Source organism: Anneissia japonica, unplaced genomic scaffold (genome assembly GCF_011630105.1).
Source record: "Anneissia japonica isolate Jap-2015-1 unplaced genomic scaffold, ASM1163010v1 scaffold3949_len364153_cov177, whole genome shotgun sequence".
Taxonomy (NCBI): domain Eukaryota; kingdom Metazoa; phylum Echinodermata; class Crinoidea; order Comatulida; family Comatulidae; genus Anneissia; species Anneissia japonica.
The window spans coordinates 56,920-80,472 of NW_022756197.1; the positions used below are offsets into that span (position 1 = coordinate 56,920).

The 23,553-nt window shown below is 35.2% G+C and overlaps 2 protein-coding genes across 2 annotated transcripts; one reads left to right on the top strand and one right to left on the bottom strand.

Annotated features, from left to right (window-relative positions):
- Window positions 1-405: 405 nt before the first annotated feature.
- LOC117124130 lies at window positions 406-6,361 on the bottom strand. The gene is made up of 7 exons (XM_033270262.1): window positions 6,143-6,361; window positions 5,442-5,585; window positions 4,855-4,925; window positions 3,521-3,661; window positions 2,491-2,608; window positions 1,968-2,034; window positions 406-885 (listed from the first exon to the last, which is right to left on the bottom strand). The coding sequence occupies exons 2-7, from the start codon at window positions 5,583-5,585 to the stop codon at window positions 785-787; spliced, it is 642 nt and encodes a 213-aa protein (XP_033126153.1). The 5' UTR covers window positions 6,143-6,361; the 3' UTR covers window positions 406-784.
- Window positions 6,362-6,409: 48 nt separating this feature from the next.
- On the top strand, window positions 6,410-22,861 carry LOC117124129 (arpin-like). Its single transcript, XM_033270261.1, has 6 exons — window positions 6,410-6,561; window positions 16,595-16,670; window positions 17,231-17,363; window positions 18,618-18,824; window positions 19,961-20,124; window positions 21,663-22,861. Exons 1-6 carry the CDS (start codon window positions 6,470-6,472, stop codon window positions 21,669-21,671), a joined length of 681 nt encoding a protein of 226 aa, XP_033126152.1. The 5' UTR covers window positions 6,410-6,469; the 3' UTR covers window positions 21,672-22,861.
- The last annotated feature ends 692 nt before the right edge of the window (window positions 22,862-23,553 follow it).

A 23,553-nucleotide genomic window follows, 5' to 3' on the forward strand; every position in this document is an offset into this window, starting at 1 on the left:
TGAAACACAAGGAGAGGCAGCGATGGGAATTGAACAGGGGACCTAGAGATCTCCACGGTTCAGCACACACACAGTGATTACCACCAGATTAGCCGACTGAGCTAAGCTGCTCTCTCAAGCTGCTCTTATATAATGCAATATGAATAACAATGTCTATAGGTCTATCATATTTATACAAGTTGACGGATGTTGTCAAATACCTATAAAAAATATTCTAGATTCAAGAACACTTTATAGTAGATTTTTAAAAATAGAAATTTGTTTTTCCTTTTCAACAGTCTTGGTTAAAAAGAATAAAATTACATGAAAAATCACAAGACATATATCACATATCTATATATGTATCGCTATATATATATATATATATATATATATATATATATAAATAAAAATAATCAGAATTAAAATTACACAAATTACAATAACAAATAATTTCGAAAGTCATGCTATCAAACATACAAAAATAAATACATATTACTGTATATCTAATAAGTGTAATAAATTCAAATATCTTGTCACTCTAGCATTACACTTAATTCACATCTAAAATATAGCATATTATTCTATACTCCTACAGTACAGTTTAGCATATCAAAAATTAAGTAATAGATAATACATACAGTATTATTACTTTCATAATTTCATCGAATAAGAGACTAAAAAATGAATAAAAAAATACTTAAAATGTTTACTCTTCCTTTGCTAGTGGTGTAGCAATTATATACATTATACATAATGTGGTATATACAAATTAGTGTACCATAAACATATAGTGTTCATAAAATTACAGCTTGTATAGAATGTCAGATCGAATAGCATATTTGCGACCAGAAAATAATTCAGAGCCTTCATGTAGTAGATGATGCTCAAATACGAGGACACGACCTGAAAGAAGTAGAAAAGACATTATATTAATGTATTCTTAAAATCTTTCTTTAATACCTGAAATTTAATTCATTACCTGATTAAACAACTGTTCAAAAAAAAATGTATACATATTAATACTATATACCATATTTATTGAATGAATGCCCCACTTTGAATACACGCCCCTCCGGCCTCATTTGGAATAAGTTTCTCAATGGAATCAACATCTTACTCAAATAAACACCACAGGTGTTTCATTTGTCCTTGAATAACTGCTACTTCTAAATGCATGTAAGCAAAACTAATGAGCGCAACATCATTCTCAACACATTCTATTAATATTCTACTTCAGTAGTATTACATTATTTCTAACCTGGTTGGGATTAATAAGTCTTCAGGATCACACATTAACACATTTTTACCGTAATTATGTGTTGTAGTTCCACATTTACAGTGAAATTAAGGGGTGTTTATTTGAATATAGACGTATCCATTTTACAAACAAAAAAAATAAATAAATGAACGCCTCCCTCAAATAAACAGCCCATCAAAAACCCTTCTTAACAATAAATGTTAAGAAACCCAGGACGTTTATTCGAATAAGTATGGTATATACATATATAACATACAATTTTCTTACTCTTAATTATGTTATCACAATCTGCATTTATTAGCTTGTTCCCCATATCCCCTCCAATATATCTCATTTAAATACCCAGCTGTCTTTAATGCCGACTTTGAGGACAAGACGAAATATTCATTTCCTGAATAAAATATTTTTTGTTCTACTGTCTAACTCAGCATTTTCACATTACCTTTATTTCATATATATATCAATATCAATTTATTAAGCAAACACTTGTTAGAAAAATTAATTAACAATAGTTACAACATTTTTATAACAATTATATAACACATTTCATTTTATTTATTTTTCTCAAATATACATGAAACAATAAAACAACAAATGCAACACATGCAGCAAATGATAAATGAAGTTTATGTACATAATATATAAATTAAAAAGGTATAGAAAAAGAAATCTTTAAATAGGCCTATTCAGGTGTTTGTTTTAAATATTTTACACCACATTAATTTACCTATTTTGGGTACGCATTCTACTCGTTTATCATTTGAAAGAAAAGTTGTACTTCCACCAGAAAACCCCTACAAAATAAAATAATCATTACATTTTAAAAATTAATCACTTTAATTAAATTAATAACTACAAAATATAGATACAATAATTAATCATCAAAATGAATATTAATAGTGAGGGGGTCTCTTCTTCTTGCATATCTATGAACTGATATCTAGTTGCTGTTATTACTTTGACTGGAACAGTCACCAACGACCAGGTTAACAGCATGACCCTCCCATTTATACTCCTGGGTGAAGAGAGGGGTGAATCTAGTGGTGGATAATGAATCTATTTGAAGGAATATTACCTATGCCATTAAAGAAGGCATTGGGGGGGGGGGGGGTGCACCAGACATCATTACACCCTTCTGTCTCCTCCCTACACACACTGGATACATCAACAATGCACTCAATAAATCATCCTTATTTAACAGCAGTAGAGGTAATACTTATTCAGTTAATACAAAATTAATATTCATATACCTCATTTAGATAAATTTGAATAGTGATAAAGGTTTCCTCTTTGCCATTTTCACGGACATAAGAACCATCAAAGTGTGGTTTGAAAAAGTCTCCTTTGTCGTATCGAAGAAATCTAAATCTATAAATATGGAAAGAAATAACTGAAATTGTTATTTTTATAATAATAAAGTTATAAATTGGGTCATAGGCAAACCATACATGTGGCAGAAACATAAAAACCTTATACTAGCTGTAACTGCCTGTTATTTTTACATGATGTAAGAATATATTCCCTCAACCTGATGATGATGATGATGAATACGATGATACTGATTATGATGCAATACACAATACAATAAAACTTTAGTATCCCACAATTGAGAAACTTATTTGGCCATTTGACAGTAAAATATCACAACAAATGCATTAAAATATGCAGCATACAAGAGTGCACCTCATTTAAAATCTGTTAAAAAGTGATGAGGATATGATGATGACAATAATGATAAATATAATGATGATAATGAAGAGGATGATGTCATAAGTATACATTCCTATTGATTTCAAACTATTTTTTGTTAATGAAATTGACAGGGAGCACCATCATGAGCACAAGATATTTGCCCTCATTTGTTAGCAAACTTTATTATAATTCACCGGTATGTACAGAGTTGCTTAATTTGACTTGTTAGTGTAAGTTATTTTTCATGTTTCTTTTGATTATTTTGATTACGTTTTTGGATGCACCATCAATGCTGATGTGTGTCACTGTAAAAAAATTACTCTAAATAAAAACTAAAAACTACAGAATCTTATAGACTCTCTGTAGTCATATAAGAGGTGAGTTGTATAAAAGGAAATGAGTGGACTATGATGATTGTTTGGAAAAATCAGAATTACAAAATTATGTCCCCACCCCAACCCTCTGGCCTTAACAAATTGGCACTGCTCACCAGCTTAAAACAGGGTATTTAAAACCATGATATCAATACAAACTTCTTTTTCTTCCTTATTAATAATGATTTTTCAACATAGTTGATTTGAGGCTCACCTTTCATTGAGTCCTACAACATCATGTGTTTTAAAATTTGTAGGTATAAACATCGCTATCTTCTCCCACACTTTGTCCCGCATCTCAAAAGAATCAATAATACATCGATGACCTTTCCTATAGTTGCTCACTAAGTACTCTCTGAAAATAAAGTGTTTGCTCAAAATATGTTACTCCTGAGAAAAACCATCATCAAATTTTCACCATCATTACTATTTGTCTGAGAGATAGAAACAAGTTTTCACCCCATTTTGCCTTTAAGGTTTCAATCAATGAATCGTTCCATTTATATGGCGTCATTCCAACAATTGTTGCTCGTGGTGCCATTCCAAAAAAGAGATTATAGAATTCAAAATCATAAAAATCTTACATCACCTTCAGACCGTGTAATTTAGCTTTTATGATGCAGGCCACCGAAAGCAGCCGTGGGCCCCGAGGCAGCTTTCATTTCGAGTCTTGGGAAAGGCCCCACTTGGGGCTGGGAGCAAAGCCCCCAAAGGCTACTGCCTTTTAAGGGATTAGAGGACTAATTTAATCAATTCTAGAGTGCTTAATTCATCAGGTCTATAAAGTATAAAAGTAAAAGCTTTCTTTCCTTTTATTCAAAAGTAGAGCAAAAAGATTCTTAATGAATGAAAGTTTAATATATTAATTCAGTATTTATTTATCAACTGAAGCTCTTTTAGGTCTATTCAAATTTTCTAACTTGTATGTATGTTGACGATATCCAGGGTCCAAGTCTTAAATAATCATTAACACCGAACTAACTATTAATAATGCACCGAATTTACTATTTTATACATTGTAAACATAAACTCTACAGCAGGGGTCAAGACAATATCCATGAAAAGAAGCAATTAATTACGAGCTTTTCTCCATCGATTAACATCAAAATAGTTGGGGCCCAGGAAGGGAATTTAACAAATGGAGAATCTCGACTTGACAACCTCCAACATGGTTGGGGCTGAGGTAAGAGGAGGGGGTGAATTTCCCCTTTAATCTGCCACTTATTGGCTTTATTTACAAGTTTTGTGGAAAAAAACACATGAATGATACTGGATGAATACGTTCTATATCAACTGTTGTTATATCAGCCTGTTATTTTTTTAACTAGCAGCCCTAGCCCATATCAGGTCCTGGGGTACTTGCCACGTCTGCCCGGCCTCTCGGCAACACTGTTGTGATGTACTTTGTTGTAAGAAAATCTGGTCCATGTGCATATGCTACATGGGGTAAATTTTCTTTACAATGTCAAAACCTTTTACTTCATAAAGTTTTGCCAATGCATTGCAAACATCATCATCCTTACATATCTGGTCATTTTGATAACTTACGATGTGCCAGAATTAATCTTGGCAACTTGAAAACCTTTATCTTCTGCAAGTTGAATCCATTCATCATATTCCTGAAAGACAAACAGGGCCATATCATTACAAATGAATATACAGAGAAATGTGTTGGTTCTGTACTTATAGGAAAAAATGTAGTATAATATCTCAATTGTCTCAACCATTTATGTTTTACTGACATGTATGTTAATTACTGCATTCATATACATAATTTTGAGAAAAATGTATTGTTCCCATCAGGATTTGAACCCAAGACCTTCCCTCTACTGTTCGGATACATTACCATCTGAACTATGAGGCCAAGTGGTATACACCCTTGGATTTTCCCATTAGGACATGCTTTTCTCAGGGTATTGTGTAATACGCAATGGATCTTTTTGACAAAAAACGTATTTTATATCTTTCTATGCATTCATAAATACACTATGCATACCTGTATCTCTGTAAACAATGTATGGATTGTTTCATATATATTTAAAAAATTTCATGTATATGCCATGTTAGTAACATCAAAAAAATTGTATAGGAATTAAAAAATAACCCTTTATTAAAATCAGAATATTTAACCTTACCTCTTTGGTAAAGACATTATCAAGGTAGAAGGCAAGTTTTTCTCCTTTTTTGAAACCAGGTGGAACTATATCAACCTTTGTTATGTCTGTTCCACTTGATGTCTCTCTTTGAGATGGTTTTAGCCATTGTAATATTGAAGCCATCTAGAAGGGAATTAAAATGTCTTGTGGTACTTATGGATCTTGGTCAAGGAGTACATAGCGGTGCTTACAGTGGCAGTGCAAGTGGGGGTCCAGGAGAGCAATTTACCCCATCAACAAGTTATTGTGGTTGCCAATCCCTAATATACTATGGTCTAAAAGCAATTTTGGGTCATCATCCTAAACATAAAATCTCTGATGTATGAACCCACACAGGGATTTTTGGAGATATTTTGATGTTGTTTATTATTATTGTTATTGTTATTGTTAATAACTAAAAGCAATATTTGGGTCATCATTATAAACATAAAATCACCGATGTATGAACCGCCCAGGGTTTTTTTGAGATATTTTGATATTGTATTATTGTTTAATTGTTATTATTATTATTATTATTATTATTATTATTATTATTATTATTATTATTATTATTATTATTTTGCCTACTGACCATGGGGTAACTATTCATCTAGACATTCTTCACTCAGTGAAAATTTTATTAAAAAAACAGCCCTATCTATAGATCTGCCGGTAATACTAGGCTAGGCGGTGGCTCTTACCTTCTTTCTACAGCAGTAGGCCTAGGCCTGATTGTGGAACTCGATTTGTTCGGGTGTTACTTAAAAATGTAGACTTTATTATGCTTTCACTTGTTATCTGAAGTATGATAGCCAACGTCTGACAATCTATTACAATGGAACCTTATATACCTATCAATCATGTTTATATATAGGTCTGAACAAAGTACAATAACAATATGGTGATGTGGTCGAAATGATGTGTGATGACGGAAATTTTAAAAAAAACATGACGACAGGGGATTCCCCTTTTTTCACGTCACCGTAAGTTTAAAGGTTGTTCGTGTACGCCTCCTTCTTTAATAAAAGATGTCTCGGATGTATTACAATGAATCACTAAAATCCATTCCAGTATCCAACCATGATTGGAGTGAGCCATGGAATGAAGATCAGTACCACAGGTAGGACTATGACTATTGGCGCCGGACTATTCGTAATCCTAACAAGTAGTTAAAAGGCTAACCTAGGATAAGAAGTCTACCTAGGCCTTAGACTAAGGCTTAGTCCTGGCCTAAGGCTAGATATAAAGTAGAACTTGGTCCGCCTAGTGTGGTTAGGCCAGGATGGTGCTTCCTGGTTAGGCCTAAGCTCTATCTCTGCATTACACGGAGGAGCCCCGGTTATCGTTACGAAGCTATTAGTCTTTAGGCAATTGGCGGCACAACTGATGTGTTTGTATAATCGTTTTTACAGCGACCATTTAAAGGAGACTCACTCAATTACTAAACTTTGTTACCGCCCATAAGTGTGCTTATCAATTAACCCACTGACCAATGAGTACCCAGCGAAACTGGAGAAGAGTTAGGTTGTGTTTACGAACTTTCAACGAAACCGGATAAGTAAAAAATGACATAATGCCCAGAGGGAAGGTCATTAGATCGCTCGTTTACGAACCCCAAGTTATTCGGATACGGACAGTAAGATAGGTCTTTCATGTATTAAAACAAAACAAACACTTCACTGCTTTAGCCTTCCTCAGCCCAACAAGGCAATTCAACAACGAATTACCTCGCCTTGCCTACGCTCGAACTCCAACCAATTCTAAAAAAACCCAGGCCTTAGAAACTAGAGCCTAGCCAACTGGGAAAATTACACAAAAAAAAAAGAAAAAAAAAAAAGTTTATAAAGAAATTCTGTGCGATTTCTTTATAAACGGCGTTGTTCCATCAGGTTCCATCAAAACCATCTTGTATGGATGTCGTTCCCCATATGCTAATCAACGTTTGGGTTGCTTCGTCAGTCCACCCACTCTGTTCAGCTGCAGCCATTGTATATAGGGGTATATCGTTGTAAAAATAAACTTAATATTTCGGCTTAAAAATTGGATAATACTGTATAATTTATAAAGTGAGGACTACTCTAGCGATGTCACTGGACGAAGGCATGGATGAAAAGAAATTGCGGACTCAAGTGCTTAATCTGAATAGATTTCTCATAAAAGTAAGGTCAGTTGACACCATGCTGGGGGCTATTGCGCCCGAGGCAGCCTCCAACCCTCCAAACATATCCGGAAAGGATAAGCCCGGAAAGTCCAGATGTTTTAGTAATTATAGCTAGTTGAGGAATGATTAATTATCACCTCAGACTTGAGTTATCCGGTTTTCAAAAGTTCGTAAACGGGTCCTTACTTGATGACACAGGGGCTTTCTGACCTTGTGTCACACGTTACTACCCCTTGGGTATAATAAAATTAATTGCTAGGATACAATTTATTCTATTCTGTATTGTAACGTGCTCTTTTACTGTCATTTGGTGTGTACCGCTTGTTTTAATAGTGTACGTTCCAATAAATTATTATATGTGTATGATGCAACACTTTTAACAATGGCATCAATTCATTATAACAGTAGCATCGTCATATATATGTGACGGAGCGTACTATTTGAAAAAAAATAGGCCTATATAAGAACTGTAGAAAAAATTAAAAATAAATGAAAAATAATTATGCACACGAAAATAGCAGGCAGATTAGATTTATAATAGTTTTAAAAATAAGGAGAAGCGATAAAAAAATACACAAAGTACCAGAAAATGCATTACTAGATATAAATTATAAAAAGTGATATAAATGTGAATAGGCCTATCAAATAAAAAGTATAAATATTTTTTTACATGTATATGTTGTGATTACATGGAAAGTAGTACTTGGCCAGTCGAAAGGTAAAATGTACTAATGTATTGTATGCTAGGTACTACAGTGGAAAATCTATCAAAAATCTATCAATCAGCCTACAGTCACTGCGTTTTATAAAGTTAAAATAGAAATACCGTATTTATTCGAATAAACGGCGAGGAGTTACTAATTTGCTACAGGCATGCACTTGCGAATTAAAGCTGAATAAAATGTGAACGTATATAATAATAGGTTTTTAGGTATATGGGGTTGACTCGTATGATAAAAATGATAAACGAACAAATAATTATGTTAAAAATCAATGCTTATGGATAGAATAGAAATAAATTGATTTTGTAAATTTTACAAGTTTCAATTAAAAGTAATGTAAATAGGCCTGCCACGCAAAAGCGAAATCAAGTCAAAGAAATATGAAGCTTCAGAATATGCTCATTAAGATTATTTTACTGTTTTACATTTTAAGGCCTATTTATGTATTTATTGTGTCTGTATTTAACATTTTTCTATCTTTGACGCATTCTTCGGCTACCTGCAGTGTGGCACGTCGGCGTTCATTCCACCTACAGTTAAGCTTCAGCTTAAGAGTTTTTGGGTTGGTGATAATTTCAGTGAATGATCCAATCATTAGTAGGTTGTCTGCTCCTAATTTCCGTACTTTGCAACCTTTTCCCTCAATCGATCCGTCGTTATCCTGTCTCTTATACACATCTAGATGTGTATAAGAGACAGCCCTTGGGTATAATAAAATTAATTGCTAGGATACAATTTATTGTATTCTGTATTGTAACGTGCTCTTTTACTGTCATTTGGTGTGTACAGCTTGTTTTAATAGTGTACGTTCCAATAAATTATTATATGTGTATGATGCAACACTTTTAACAATGGCATCAATTCATTATAACAGTTGCATCATCATATATATGTGACGGAGCGTACTATTTGAAAAAAAATAGGCCTATATAACTGTAGAAAAAATTAAAAATAAATGAAAAATAATTATGCACACGAAAATAGCAGGCAGATTAGATTTATAATAGTTTTAAAAATATGGAGAAGCGATAAAAAAATACACAAAGTACCAGAAAATGCATTACTAGATATAAATTATAAAAAGTAATATAAATGTGAATAGGCCTATCAAATAAAAAGTATAAATATTTTTTTACATGTATATGTTGTGATTACATGGAAAGTAGTACTTGGCCAGTCGAAAGGTAAAATGTACTAATGTATTGTATGCTAGGTACTACAGTGGAAAATCTATCAAAAATCTATCAATCAGCCTACAGTCACTGCGTTTTAGTTAAAATAGAAATACTGTTTACTTTCGAATAAACACCCCTCCCCCACCCCACCAGCTACATTTGCAATGATCGCCTCCTTTATAACACCCAGGGGTGTTTTTTTTTCCTCGAATACACCCAAATAATTGTAAACAACACTATGTAAGCAATATTAATATCAGAACAGTTAATTAAGTTATAATTAATAAATATAAAATATCACTCTCATTAATGTTCTACTCCAGTAAATAGAATTATATTTTATAACATAGTCGAGATCAAGAGGTTTTATGATCACAAAGTAACACAAGTTTTGATGGTAATTATGAGATGTAGCTCAAAATTTACAGTGAAATCATTGGGAGGGGGGAGGTGGGGGTGGGATTTATATGTATCCATTTTACAAAAACCATTAAAAAAAATAATGGCCACGTGTAACAGTATAAATTTATATATACAGTTTATTCTATACAAGCGGTCGTCTGTATGCAGATTTATTTTTCAGTATATGACTATTTATAGCAGGATCTATGATGTAGTCGATCGAAAAGTGATGTCATATCCGTAAGGTCAAGTTGTAAGCTTGGATTCATCCTCTGGGTTTTATCATATCGCTATAAAGACACAAGCTGGCAACACAGTGGTATTGAAACACAGTGGTATTGATAAGGAATTACTGAATTGAATGTTCTTCACTGTGCATTGATCGCGGATTAATTTGTAGATACAGTAGAACTATTATAGTAGCTGCAATAAGGCGCTTTTCTCAAATCATCATGACCACCAGTCCATCATTCAAATTAAACTTCACTTTGTGAACTTACTGTATTGTTTTGGACGCACCTTCGATTGAGAAGTGTGCCACTGATAGAAAAGTGTAGTTCCTAATAATTATAGGCCTATTATTAAAAGGTCTTAAATTGTTTATAAACATACCAAGACCTGTACAGTAATTTCAATTAGGCATATCAATTTATTATTTGTAATATCCTGTTCGTTTAACACACGAAATCGTATTTGTCGTTTTTTTGTTGACAACCCCCGCTCGATCTGCTTGCGTACAGACCTTCTTAATGAGGCTTTACCTTGCTCGTACGCCGCTTTCAAAATTGTAATTAGTGAGTTAACGCATTCTACGGCTACCTGCAGTGTGGCACGTCGGCGTTCATTCCACCTACAGTTAAGCTTCAGCTTAAGAGTTTTTGGGTTGGTGATAACTTCAGTGAATGATCCAATCATTAGTAGGTTGTCTGCTCCTAATTTCCGTACTTTGCAACCTTTTCCCTCAATCGATCCGTCGTTATCAATGTGCAAGGATGTTATAAATTGATGAACATCCTCGTCTTCGGTTGCAAGAAATGATCCAATTGTAACTAGTTCATCATTCACAACACATTGTATTATTTCCTTGCTTGCTGTTAAATCTTGCATAGGATCAGGTGACAAAGTGGGCAACAATCGAACGGCATTTCCTACCTAATTGTCCGATAAATTCCTAGTGTTCTTCGCTTTCAATGTTTTCCCTTTAGCTTTTTTGGCTTTAGAATTTGATTGAACGTCCAGATTAGGCCTATTCTCTACCTGACAGCAATCTAGCACATCACCGTACTCGATATTAATTTGTTTAGTACCATCACTTTCATTATACGATACATTCAATGTTTTATGAAAAGGATCATTGACAATTACTTCACCACTGTGTTGCTGAGAATTCAGGTTGAAATTGATCTTATCCCCTTCAGCCAGATTTTCCGGTTTAAGCATATAATATCTCATTGAAGCACTAAATTGCTGTTTACTCTTTCTCTTTCTTTGATGTTTCTCCAATGTTTGAGCTGGTTTTCTTTTTCGGATGTAATCCGGCAACAGAAATGCGTCATGTTTTAATTGCCATCCTTCGTAATGAACACCAAAATGATTACCGTCTTGTAATAGGTTTATCCTAGTGATGGTAGCTGCTCTCCAGATACCACACTCCTTATCAAGTACCTCTACGCATTCACCTACAGTATGTGAAACTGCGACACCGGATTCATGCTGCCTGCCTTTTCCATAGTCTATGTTCGTGTGAAGAATACAAAAAGAAACAAAATAATGGTTGAGTGTATTGATCATGGCGTATGATACGCTTCATAAATGCCGCCTGATCTGTTAGCATTGTCCAATCACAGAGCTTCCTCTGTGGTCCAATTATAAGCGAGTAACGTTGAGATTTGCCGTTCACTGTGTATGTGGTATCTATTCAAAATTATATCGTCAGTATTGTTATTTTCTTTTGCTAACTAATAAACTGTTTTAAAGTTGTGATAGACCATAGAGAAAACGTTTTCTAAATTTATAAACGTACGTACGTGGGTCAGAAGGACACACTTGCGAGCATTTTTACACTTCCTCGTGGTCATTACCACGACGAGCACGTTCGTTCCACTCCTGTCGTTGATCTTCAGTACATATTCTCTCCATAGCTGATTAACTTTCGTGTTTCTCTCAATGAATTCTAGATCTTGGTGGTCACACATTATCTGAAGTTAAAAGAAACATCATATTGAAAATACCTCTCCAATTTGTACAGCAAAAAATCTACAACTAATATACTCTACCTATACCAGATACAACTTTTTTTAAAATAAGAACACATTTTATAAGAACACAGAGGCTGAAATTGCTTAAAAATTAAGAACAACATAAGAAAAAGGTAAAGTGTAAAATGATGTTTCTATATATATTGTATAAAATACAAAAACAAAATATCTGTATCTTATGTGCAGTAGGTGTGACAATGAATTACCCTGTATAATACAACACAGTAGGTGGACAGTACCGTACCCTGTCATTTGGGGCTATTTTAGGGCCATTTTCTGGGGCCATTTTCTGGGGCCATTTTTATCTACATTCCAGTACAGTAGTATATACTGACTGTACAATAATAATTTTCGCATTTAAAAAGTGTGTAAAATAAAAACAAGATAAGAAAATAAAATAACAGAGATACAGTAAGAACACTGAGCCTAGGAAAAATTTTACTGGTTCTTATTTAGAAAAAAGGGTGGTTATGTTTAGTGTCATTTAAGTTATGGGCCTACTGCATACAAATTACATCAATTAATTGTTCTATTTGTGATCGTGTGATATCTTAGGAGTCTTTCATTACTTTTTAATCATTTTCACAAGAGTAGAGTATTTCATTTATTCCGATGTATAAACTCACTACACAAACAAATAAATTGAAAGTTAATTAACAAAACATTAAAACCTAATAAGATGGTGAGAGTATGATACAAACTCCGAAGAAAGTGATGAAAGCCATCGTGTTCTGTATTTCGAACTGTATTTACAAGATGGTTTGCATCCCTTACTTCAGAGTTTGTATCATATCTTGCAAACACATAGGTGGAACCATTTTTCGGGAAAAATAATTAATAAAAGGAAATAATGAAAAAAATAATAATAATAAATATAATGAAAACTGGTATGAATTAGGCCTACTGTACATCCAAACGGGTATAAAATAATAATTAAACGTACATAATGACGTCAATTTTGACGTCATTTGAAATGTCAAATTTTTCCTAAAAAGTGACCCTCATTCCCCCATATGAGTGTTTTATATTCGCGTAAAAATAATGACTGGTCCTTTCTCGTTAATGATAATGTGTTGTGTTTTAATGACGTCACAACCTACACTCGGACTGTCACGGAATTAACTACGTACGCCTATTTAGAAATGAATTCTGATTTCGTTTTACCTGTGGCATGTTGGCTTGAACGAACATGTTATATCCTGACATCCGTCTTTTCTTTACAGGGTTCGTTTTTCTATGCTTCCTTTTCATTTGCACATTTTGGCAAATCACTTGCAACGGTTGTCTCTTCTGGTGCTCTTTTCTCTTTAACATGGCATATGCACTCGGTTCTTTGCTGTTGAACATAATAAATGTAATTGGTTAGACCTATGTAAATAACGTCATATTGTCATAAACAGGCTTTTACCGCGATGCTCTGGTTCATTTCGGTCCCTGTCATCGTAGTTGTGGCATGAAATTACTAAAGTAATAGAGTAATCACCTGGGGTACTTTTGACTTTACAGTACCTACGGTACCATTATAAATAATACGCCTATCGAAAGAGATGCATAAAACAAGGGTAGCGGTATGATTTAATTGAAAATAAAGAAGACACTAACCTGTTATATTGTATGATGCTTTTTGTCAGGTACCAGAGACTGAATTGATGAGCATGGAGCATTCGTAAGTCGAGTTAGATTTAATTTATAGTCTTCCAACGTTGTAAAAGTCCCATTTTCGAAACTTCGAAGCAGTCCATCACCCCTCATCTAAAACACTCTGCTAATGTCGAGGCAAATTTTTTTGGTTCTCTTTCACACTCGGCTTGTGTCGTTATGACAACTAAATACGTAAGTGGGATGTTATCTTTTGGTAGCCCTCTCCACCAAAAGCTTCCTCCATTTTTATTAATTATTTCTTTTATTTTCTCATGTGGTTTATACAGTCGTCCCACTATGACAACAGATCTCCCCTCCAGGGCCTTCGATGAAGTCAGGATATTGTTTGGGCCAATGTTGCGTTGGTTGTGTTCATCGTTAGAGCCCAGGTTGCGATCATCTTTAGGGCTCGGGTTGCGTTCATTGTTAGGGCCCAGGTTGCCTTCGTCGTTTGGGCCAGGGTTGCGTTCATCGTTAGTGCCCGGATTGCATTCGTCGTTCGGTTCAATGTTTCATTCATCGTTAGGTCCCGGATTGCCTTCGTCATTAGGGCCAGGGTTGCCTTCATCGTTAGGGACCAGATTGCGTTCGTCGTTCGGGCCAAGATTTCGTTCATCGTTAGGGCCCAGATTGCCTTCGCCATTATGGCCAGGGTTGTGTTCATCGTTAGGGCCCGTGTTGCGTTCTTCCTCGAGACGCATTTTGTTTAATATGTAATTGTTGAACTGTTCTCGTACTGTACGTCCATTGGACAATCACGCATGCGGTGGTGGACCATCCTCCACTGCCATTCAAATATTTTCATAATGGGGTCCTGTTTGTTTGATCCACAACCGCAAGTAGAGTGCTGATAGTATCTGCACATGTCCATGTAATGTGAATGTTCTCCCTGCTCCGTGGAAAGCCTCATGACGGAGTGAAATGGGTATCTCTGTAGAAGCTGGGGTACGACATCGATAAATTTCATTTCATATCCTGTAAATACATTGCCATATTTAAAAAGCATTTATTGATGGAATTTTTTGGAATGCTTGGTGTATATAGCAATTTGTTCTTCCCCATGGCCCCACAAATAATCATCAACTGATTCACTGCCACTTTCTCGTCCAGGTAGAAGGATTACAGACTCATCCCTTAGTATTCTGTACATGTGAGCAAGATGGTGAAATATTAGTTGCTGTAGGAGTTTGATACTTATAGACCTTGAAGGCAGATCAAGAATACGCTGGAGATCCGGTTCGGGCAATTGTCGCGTATGAGATGTATCTGGTAGGACATTATTGAATATATCTGGGAAAGGAACATCATATGAGAAGAATTCAGTAGTCGCCGGGTATAGAATTAATTGCGCTGATGGCTTGTTTAATGTGATCTGTTTGAGTTGGTCATCTTCGAAAACAATGTGGAAACCTCCATCTTTATTCCTGTGTACACCATGAGCCTTTATGTTGTTGACAAGATTTAAAATAACATTAGGCCTAGGCCCTGCTCCCTCCAATCCAAACAAGTAGGCCTACCAAGGCCCTTCGGATGTATGCAGCCTAGGCCAATATTATAGGTAGGCCTAGCTAGGGCCAACCTACGGCGGGCCCTAGCTAGGAGACCGAACCCATGGTCATGCAGACAGATACTGTACTATAGGCCTACGCCTACTTACTGTAGTAGTAATATATTATTTAAGATCCTCTAGTTCCTACAGTAGTTAAATACACATAGCCTCTAGCTAGGCCTAGACCTACCTAAAAAACCATTCTCTGTCCTGATTGATCAGGGTCTTGAACAGAGTGTGGTATTGGCCGTGGCTCACCCTTTCCATCAGAACTTTTCTCGTCCTGAACTTATGACTTGCCCTCGTCTTTGTACATTATTCTCTTCTCTTTCTTCTCTGTAAAATTCTAAAGCAAAGTAACTTCTTTGCAAGGAGCTTCTTGTTGATAGGCATGTTTGTTCATTATTCTCAACCAAAATAGACTTGGAAAGAGGCCGGTATTCGCACGAAATTGAAATTATTTCCCACGACCCCGGGATAAAAGACAACCAATCAGAGAGGACTACGCATTACGTCATTTATTTGATGCACAATTGCAAGAAAAGTTCAACTCAACGTAAGAGTCGTGAGGACTGAAAAATTGGGTTGGACGTTTGGATTCCAACTTTCGTAAGCGGCTACATTTCACTCTATTTTCTGCGGCCCGACACGATCAAGATATACGTCGTGGACGTTGGATTTTTTTTAACTTTGCGTAAGAATCATATGAATCGTAAGGAATTCTGACTTTTACGTCGACAGGAAACCAGGCTTTAAACACCACTCAATTCAACTTTGACTTTTTAGCCACATCTCTGTTTCTTTGTTGAATCCGATTGCCTCTGGTTTTATGCCATATTATTTATTTTTATTTGAAGCACCTTGAGATGATTGTAAGCTCTATTATTTATCATGAAACTCAGTGGTGGATTCAAGGGGTGGGGGAGGGGGGTGCCTAGCCGGTCCGGGTTCCCCCTAAATTGTTCAAAATAAAAAAAATAAAAATGGAGGTATGAAGAAAATTATATTCAAATTATAAGTCTGATAGTGCAATTTCCAGCTGTTGAGAGGTGCCATAATCAAAAATTTCTTACCTCAGCCCGCACTATGGTGGGGCTGAGGGGGTATAGATCCTCCATTTGTGAAAGTACATCCCCAGGCCCTCTCTATTTTGAATCCCTGGATCGACCACTGACACTATACTACAATATATAGCATACATAACATTTTTTATGTTGATTGTACTGTCATGATTTTATTTTTCAGTGGCAAGGGTTTCCTGTTGGAGGGGGTTTTGAAGGCAAAAACAAGGCATGTGATATGTGACACCAACCAGGCAAAGGTAGTAATATAATCCATGAGTATTTAAGAATCAAGTCTCTAAAATTTAATGGTATTCAATTATTATTTTAAATATTTTTATCATTGGTATAGGTATTTAACATATTAATATTAATAATATTGATTTAATTTTGGTACAATTAAGTGTAGCACCAGATATTTCTAAAAAAAAGCATCAACAGCCAAAAACACAACAAAACCAACAACAGCAACAAAAACAACATCACATATAGCAACAACAGCAACCACAGCAACAACAAACAATAAATATAACAACAGCAGCAACAATAGCTACATCAACAGTCTCACAACAACCACAACAAAAACAAGGACCACAACCAGAAAAACAACAACTACTACAGAATAATTAAAAAAAAAAAAAAATCCACAACAACAAGCAACTTTAGCAACCACAAACACACAGCAAGAACCACAACAACAACATTAACCAAAACATCCTAATGCACCAATTTCTAAGTTAATCAGGCTATTATTTCAGGATTAAATATGTTTATTGTTTTTAATTTATAATACAGTATTTTTTCTGTTGAATTAATGCAGTATCGCTTCTATGTATTGTACATTCAAGTCAGCATTGCTCATCGTAGACAATACAGCATCAAAGGTGAAGAAATTGAACCAAACTTTAGTGCCAATATGGTGAAAAACACTGGGTACCTTAATTCCTCATACAGTAAGTATATCAGATGAAAGTTGTTATTAAACAATTTTGTTGACAGAATAAAGCATATCACTTAAAAATTATAATTGTTTGGTAATACAGTACAGTATTTTTGTTGTTAAAATTAAGGTTAATTTATATAAATTATGAAAGAATATTGTAAAAAAATAGCAATTTCAAGTCTAGAGAAAATGCTTTGTGTCGCTCTAACAAAGATAAGACTCACTATTTTTCTTATTCTACAGGTCATGCCTTAAAGCTTTTATAACTTATTATGACTTCTTTCACACCAATACTTTACCTTATTAATGATTATTCAGGGATGTAGTTGTGGTGGGCGGAGGTGGGTGGGGCCACTCAGCTTTGAAGTTTTCCACCCAGTCTAAAACTAATTTCATGGCCCTCTACCTGCCTGTATTAACCGATTTTTCCATCCTTAAAATCCACTCTCATTATTAGAGTTCACCAAATGTTACCAAAAAAAGTTTTTTTTTTTTTTTAATTGGGAAAAAAAAAACTTTTTAAAACCCAAACCTAGCTCACTGAAAAATAGGGGCAGTGCTTTTAAAAAGTTTTTTTTTCTAATACCCTCACTAATACCCTCATAAAATTTTTTGTTAAAGCAACCCCCCCCCCCCCCTGATTTTTCAGTGAGCTAGGTGTGGGTTGTAACAAGTTTGTTTTTTTTTTCCAATTAAAAAAAAAAAAAAATCTTGCGCCTGCCCCTCCTATACAATTTACAGCATTAAAGTACAAACAAACATTTTTTTTAGGCCTAATTAAAAATACGGTAAAGTATCTTAAATTTATGGAAAATTTTAACTATATTCTCCTGCACTGGTTGTTTGGAATACTACATTCTATGCCTTTTGGTGTGTATACAGTATTACCATTTATTTTGGAGCTTTTTTGTTATTTGCGAGCAAGCCCTGTGCCACGCCGAGACACTCAACACCTGTATGTACCATGGGCATTCCAGAGCTCTTGCATCAATACCAGAGCTCTTGTTGCATATACTGTATATTCGCTTTTGGGCTAACAACAGTACCATTTGATTTAACAGACAGAGGCATGAATCAATGCTTAGATTTTAAACATTCATTCATTCATTTTCTCCATTCAGTGTATTGTATTTATGTGCAGGTTTATCAATTCTTGTTTTTATTTGACATAATATAAATATGAACCTGAAACTAATTATGTGCAGATGACTAATACACTGGATTCTGATTGAGATTATTACTGACAAGTGTTCCATCTTTGTAGAACTTGAAGCAAAAGGTCAAACAGATATGGTTGAATTCTCTGAAGTTTTGAAAGCAATAAAGAAGTCACCATTAGCCTCCATAACAGACACTCTCACACCAAAAGGATGTGGAGCATTCTGGATACTGGAGGCTGACATGAACAAAATGGAAGTTGACATTGATGAAAAAATCCGCTTAAAAACGAACGGTGACAGTCCATTTGTATGTGAGTATGAATATTTAAGCAGCTGGTAATATACAAGAACTAAACAAGGTGATCCAGTGAAATATAGTTGATATCAGATCGGTAATTAACTGTTGATTGCATTGTATAACATTGTCATAGCCTTCTGAAATTTTGTAGGACCATAGATCTATAGAAATTATGATTATATATAAAATTTAGTATATTGCGGTATTGCCGCAAATGCAACTTATTCTTTTAATTCATCACATCTGAGGCAATCATATGCATTACTTAGCTTGTTCATATGCCATTTTTAAGGTTGTTAATATAAATTATACGATCAACCAGATCACTCCATCAGCTCAAAAAATTTTTTGAATAATATCATTTGGAAGCAAGACAACTTATCTTCATTGAAGATACGTTGTTTTGCCCTGTAATCTTTCAGTTACTTTGTTTAACCACAGAAAATCACTAGAATTTGGGTTTTATGCCTAAAGATAAGTGGTTCTACAATCTCTGAAAAGACTCATTGTTGAGACCTGAAATTTTTACAGGTAATTTAGGAGTGTTTTGTATACTCTCATACGGTATTATCTCAAAATCACCAAAAATGTGAGTATGTTGCTTTGCCTTGGGGCGGCCGCATGCTGCCACCATTTTCTACTTGCAACAGTCCCTTCTGATTTCATATTTATTTAATGCTCTTGTATTATATTTGATTTCATCAATCAAAATACAAAATCTATCAGGGTTTATCATCCATCACCACTCTGTTGTAGTCTTATACCCAGTAGCAGTGCCAGTGGGGAAAAGCAGGGGCTTAAGTCCCCCCACCAGACAGGTCAAGACCCCATCTGAAAAGAAGTCCCCCCCCTCATTGGACAGGGCTCCTCAGGCAGTCAGAGTGGAAAAGATATAAAAATAGGCCCACGCCAAGCCAACACATGTCTGTCACAGTCTAAGAGTGTCATTTCTAGTAATCCAGAGGTTCCTATTCTTAAAAAATCTCATTTGGGAGGGGGAACCCCCCTCTCAAACCCTTCCCCCACCCCAGGCCTACTAGCTCAAGTCCCCTGTCGGCCAGCTCAATCCCCCCTCCCCACCAGAAAATATATCCTAGAGCCGCCACTGCTTGTACCTTAACTTACCTTTGTATATCTTTTCTTCCACAGTCTCTATTACCAAGTTGGATACTATATCTTCTAAGGTGTGTAACTATGCAGGTGGCTCAGAAGTTGGTGCATCCTGGACAGATAAAGTGTTTGCTTCCAAAGAACAAGATGCTCCCACTGATTCAAGTAACCAAGACAATGCTGGAGCAGATGATGATGAATGGGTAAGTGGTGCCGTGGGTGTACCTAGGGTTAGGTTCAAACTACTGAAGAGCCTTATATATCCAGATTGGGAGCTAACCATTAGCAGTCATGTGAGAATGCCCAATCGGTTAGCACTAACTGTTACCAGGAAGTGGATATGTTAACGCTTAGCGAGCGCTATGGGTAAGCAAGTTGACCTCATTTCTATCATTAACCAACCAGATGTACACATTTCCAATTTTCTATTGTTCAATGGTCCCACCGTCATCTTCTTGATATTTGGATTTGGGATTTTTTGTATGAACGCAACTCCAAACATGTATGTTATCAATCTGCATTCTGTTATCCTTTAGTTTGTGTGTATGAACATAGCCTGGCATCTTTGGGTGGTGGGGGGGTGATGGGGTAGCGAAGACAGAGTGTTTGCTCAATTATTAAGTGGGTGGGGGGGGGGAGCTAGATTGCAAAATAAGGTGATATGATGTGAATTTTGGTAATGCTGACAAGGATGAAAACGGCAGCAGCAGCAATGACAACAGTGATAAAGATGATAACAGGAAAGATGATGTTGATAATAATAGACCTTTCTTGAGTGTCAATCAAACTTAATAACTGACCAATCAGAACAGCGCTAGGAATATGCGCACGTCTCACAAACACATGTGTTGGCCCACAAACGCACATGTTTGCGTATGTTTTAACAGTCGTCTTGTGGGGCCTTACCAACAATATCCAAGGGGCGGGGCTTAGTGGAAAGGTCTATTGAGAAGATGTTGGTCATGGTGAGAGTAATAAAGATTATGATGAAGCTAATGATAATGATGATAGTGGTGTTGGGGTGGCGCCAGGATTTGCCCGACGGGACCCCACATCCATGACGGGAGCCGATGTCATCGATAAAAAGTGGGTGTGGTCAGGCATCGCTCAAAATCTATCGAATGTGTTCCAGGGAGATGAAGCTCCCAAAAAATATGAAACTTTAGCAGTGTCAAAGGCTTATTTAGTCGATTTTAGAGTCTACTAATATGTAGAAATACATATACATTTTTTTTCTCTCTGACAAATTGTGGTTTTTCTCCCCAACGGGGGGGCCCTAGCACCACCCCTGTAGTAGTGGAGGATTTGATGGTAATAATATTTGGGTGATTATGGTAATAATTATGATAATATTGGAATTTCAAGGTCAATGTTAGATGATGAATGTAATAATGATGAAAGATTAAAAATTAAATTTCCTTATTTATCCAATTCCAAATATTGGTAATTGGCAATATTGGGAAATTTATTATGGTGATTATGAAGATAGTGATGGTGATAGCAATAAAAATAATGATATTATGTTGGTATTGATGGCAACAATGCTGATGATAGTGGTGATGGTGATGTTGAGATTAATTGATGAAGACAAAGGTAATAATAATTTGGTGATGCATCAGCAGGGCTGACTATGGTGGCGACGGAAGCAATATTGTTGTAGATCAACATTTGTAGTAGTGATGCTAGAGGAACAGACTGTCATGCATCAGGATAATAACAACTTTCTTGTTATATTTTTCAGGATGACTGATTAACAAAATACAAGAATAGGACATAATACGGATATTCTACCGAAGATTACATTGTATCCACTAAATTGATAACAGGAAATGGTATACAAGCGTAGATTTAAAGAACTGTAGGTCTAAATTTATGATTGAGTCTTCCAGGTAATTATTTGGCAAATCCCTTCGTCTTTGTGGTAAACCCAGTTCATTAAAGTGTTTAATGAAATGACTTGCATCCAGTTCACATCTTTAACAAAAGGAAAACTGCTGAGAAAGATGTATATCAAAGCACACAGTAACTTGAATGGCACTAGCAACACTGAGCGGTTAGTTTTTAACTGTTTAGTTACTCGAACATTGAACAAGTGAAAAGTAAACTGCTTCTAGCTGGCATACTTACAAAACCACAAAACATGATTTGCGAATGATTTCAGGGCTTGAAAGGAACCTTAAACATCCAAATAGTTAATGTGAAACTATTGCTTGTAAACTTCAGTATCATATAATAGAGTACAGGTAGCTGCCATGTATTTACAGACATGGTATCAAATATGCCATGAAAGTATTTTTCTAAAAATCTAGTTTCAGGACTTTATTATGTTGGATTTTTCTTCTGATCAGCTTAGGAGGGTGTAATGTGGACGTTGTCTTCAAAACTACTGTTTCATGTCTAATGATTTCAAGATTACAAGGAATCAAAGAATACAAAGAATAAAATCAGGGTTAATAGTCGGTCAGCATTTATTTATTTTTTGTCTGTTTTATTTATATGAATATTACAGGCCAAGTATTTCAATCTTATGGACACAATTCACACAGATGTGATGTAACAATTCACTCTGATATGATGTAATCGATATTATGGTACATAAAAATGTGAAAGCAAGTACAATTGTGTACAGTATATAAAAAATGTAATTTTATTGAACTAACTGTATATTAAAAATGTAATCTTTCTAAGTCTAAAGTGCATTGCTTATTTACAACAAGGGAAATACCTAGTAGTACATTAGAGTCACTTTATTCAAGGTGCTACTATTAATAATGAATATGACAGCTCATAATCATAGGGTTCTTTATAGAGGTATATTTTGAAGTTTTTATACACAAAAGTTAGCACTTTACAGTATACATATTTTATAGATGCACAATATTTACCAGTTATTGAGAATGCAATATATATATTTGTTTATTAAAGAATCTTTCTGTTTAATTTGTCTACATTTTTATTTATAGTGTTCAAGTTACTTAGGTGTCACTGCTTTTTGGTATAAAAAACATCTTGGATGTTTGAAGTTTTAGACAGTTGGTGTGACCATAGTGAGTGGGAAAAAAACTCTACTGTCAATATTTCACGATTTGGTTACAAGAACTGTCTTCAACTTACCTAAATATGATAGAAGAGAGATGCTGTAACACCCACCTGCTCTCTGGGAGGGGAACATTGGCTCCAGTCCAAAGGAACCCAGGGATACGACTACTACCAAATGCTCAGCTGTGGAGCATTTCACATGACGTAACAATATAGATGCTCCTTCTCCTAGCACTTATTCACTCTACCAAATAAACTACAGAAGAATGTATTTTATGTTCAGCTGCCGAATTATTTACAGTACTGTTCCATTTTATATTTCAGAATGATATGGTTGAGTAATTGTAGTATAGTAAAAATCAAGGCTCCCATGACCATTTTTCGGGGACCAAGCTTCTCTTCTGATTTAGCAGGGTATAAAAAGGAAATTGAGTGGGGATGAACCTCCTGAAAAAAGGTGGAACACATTTTTTGGTGGCAATTTTCAAAATGGCAGCCACAATTCAGATATTCTCATAACTTTACTTACATTCAATGAAAAATAGGGCAAATCTGGTGTCTAGTATATGTTATTGGCAGTGGCGGCTCTAGGA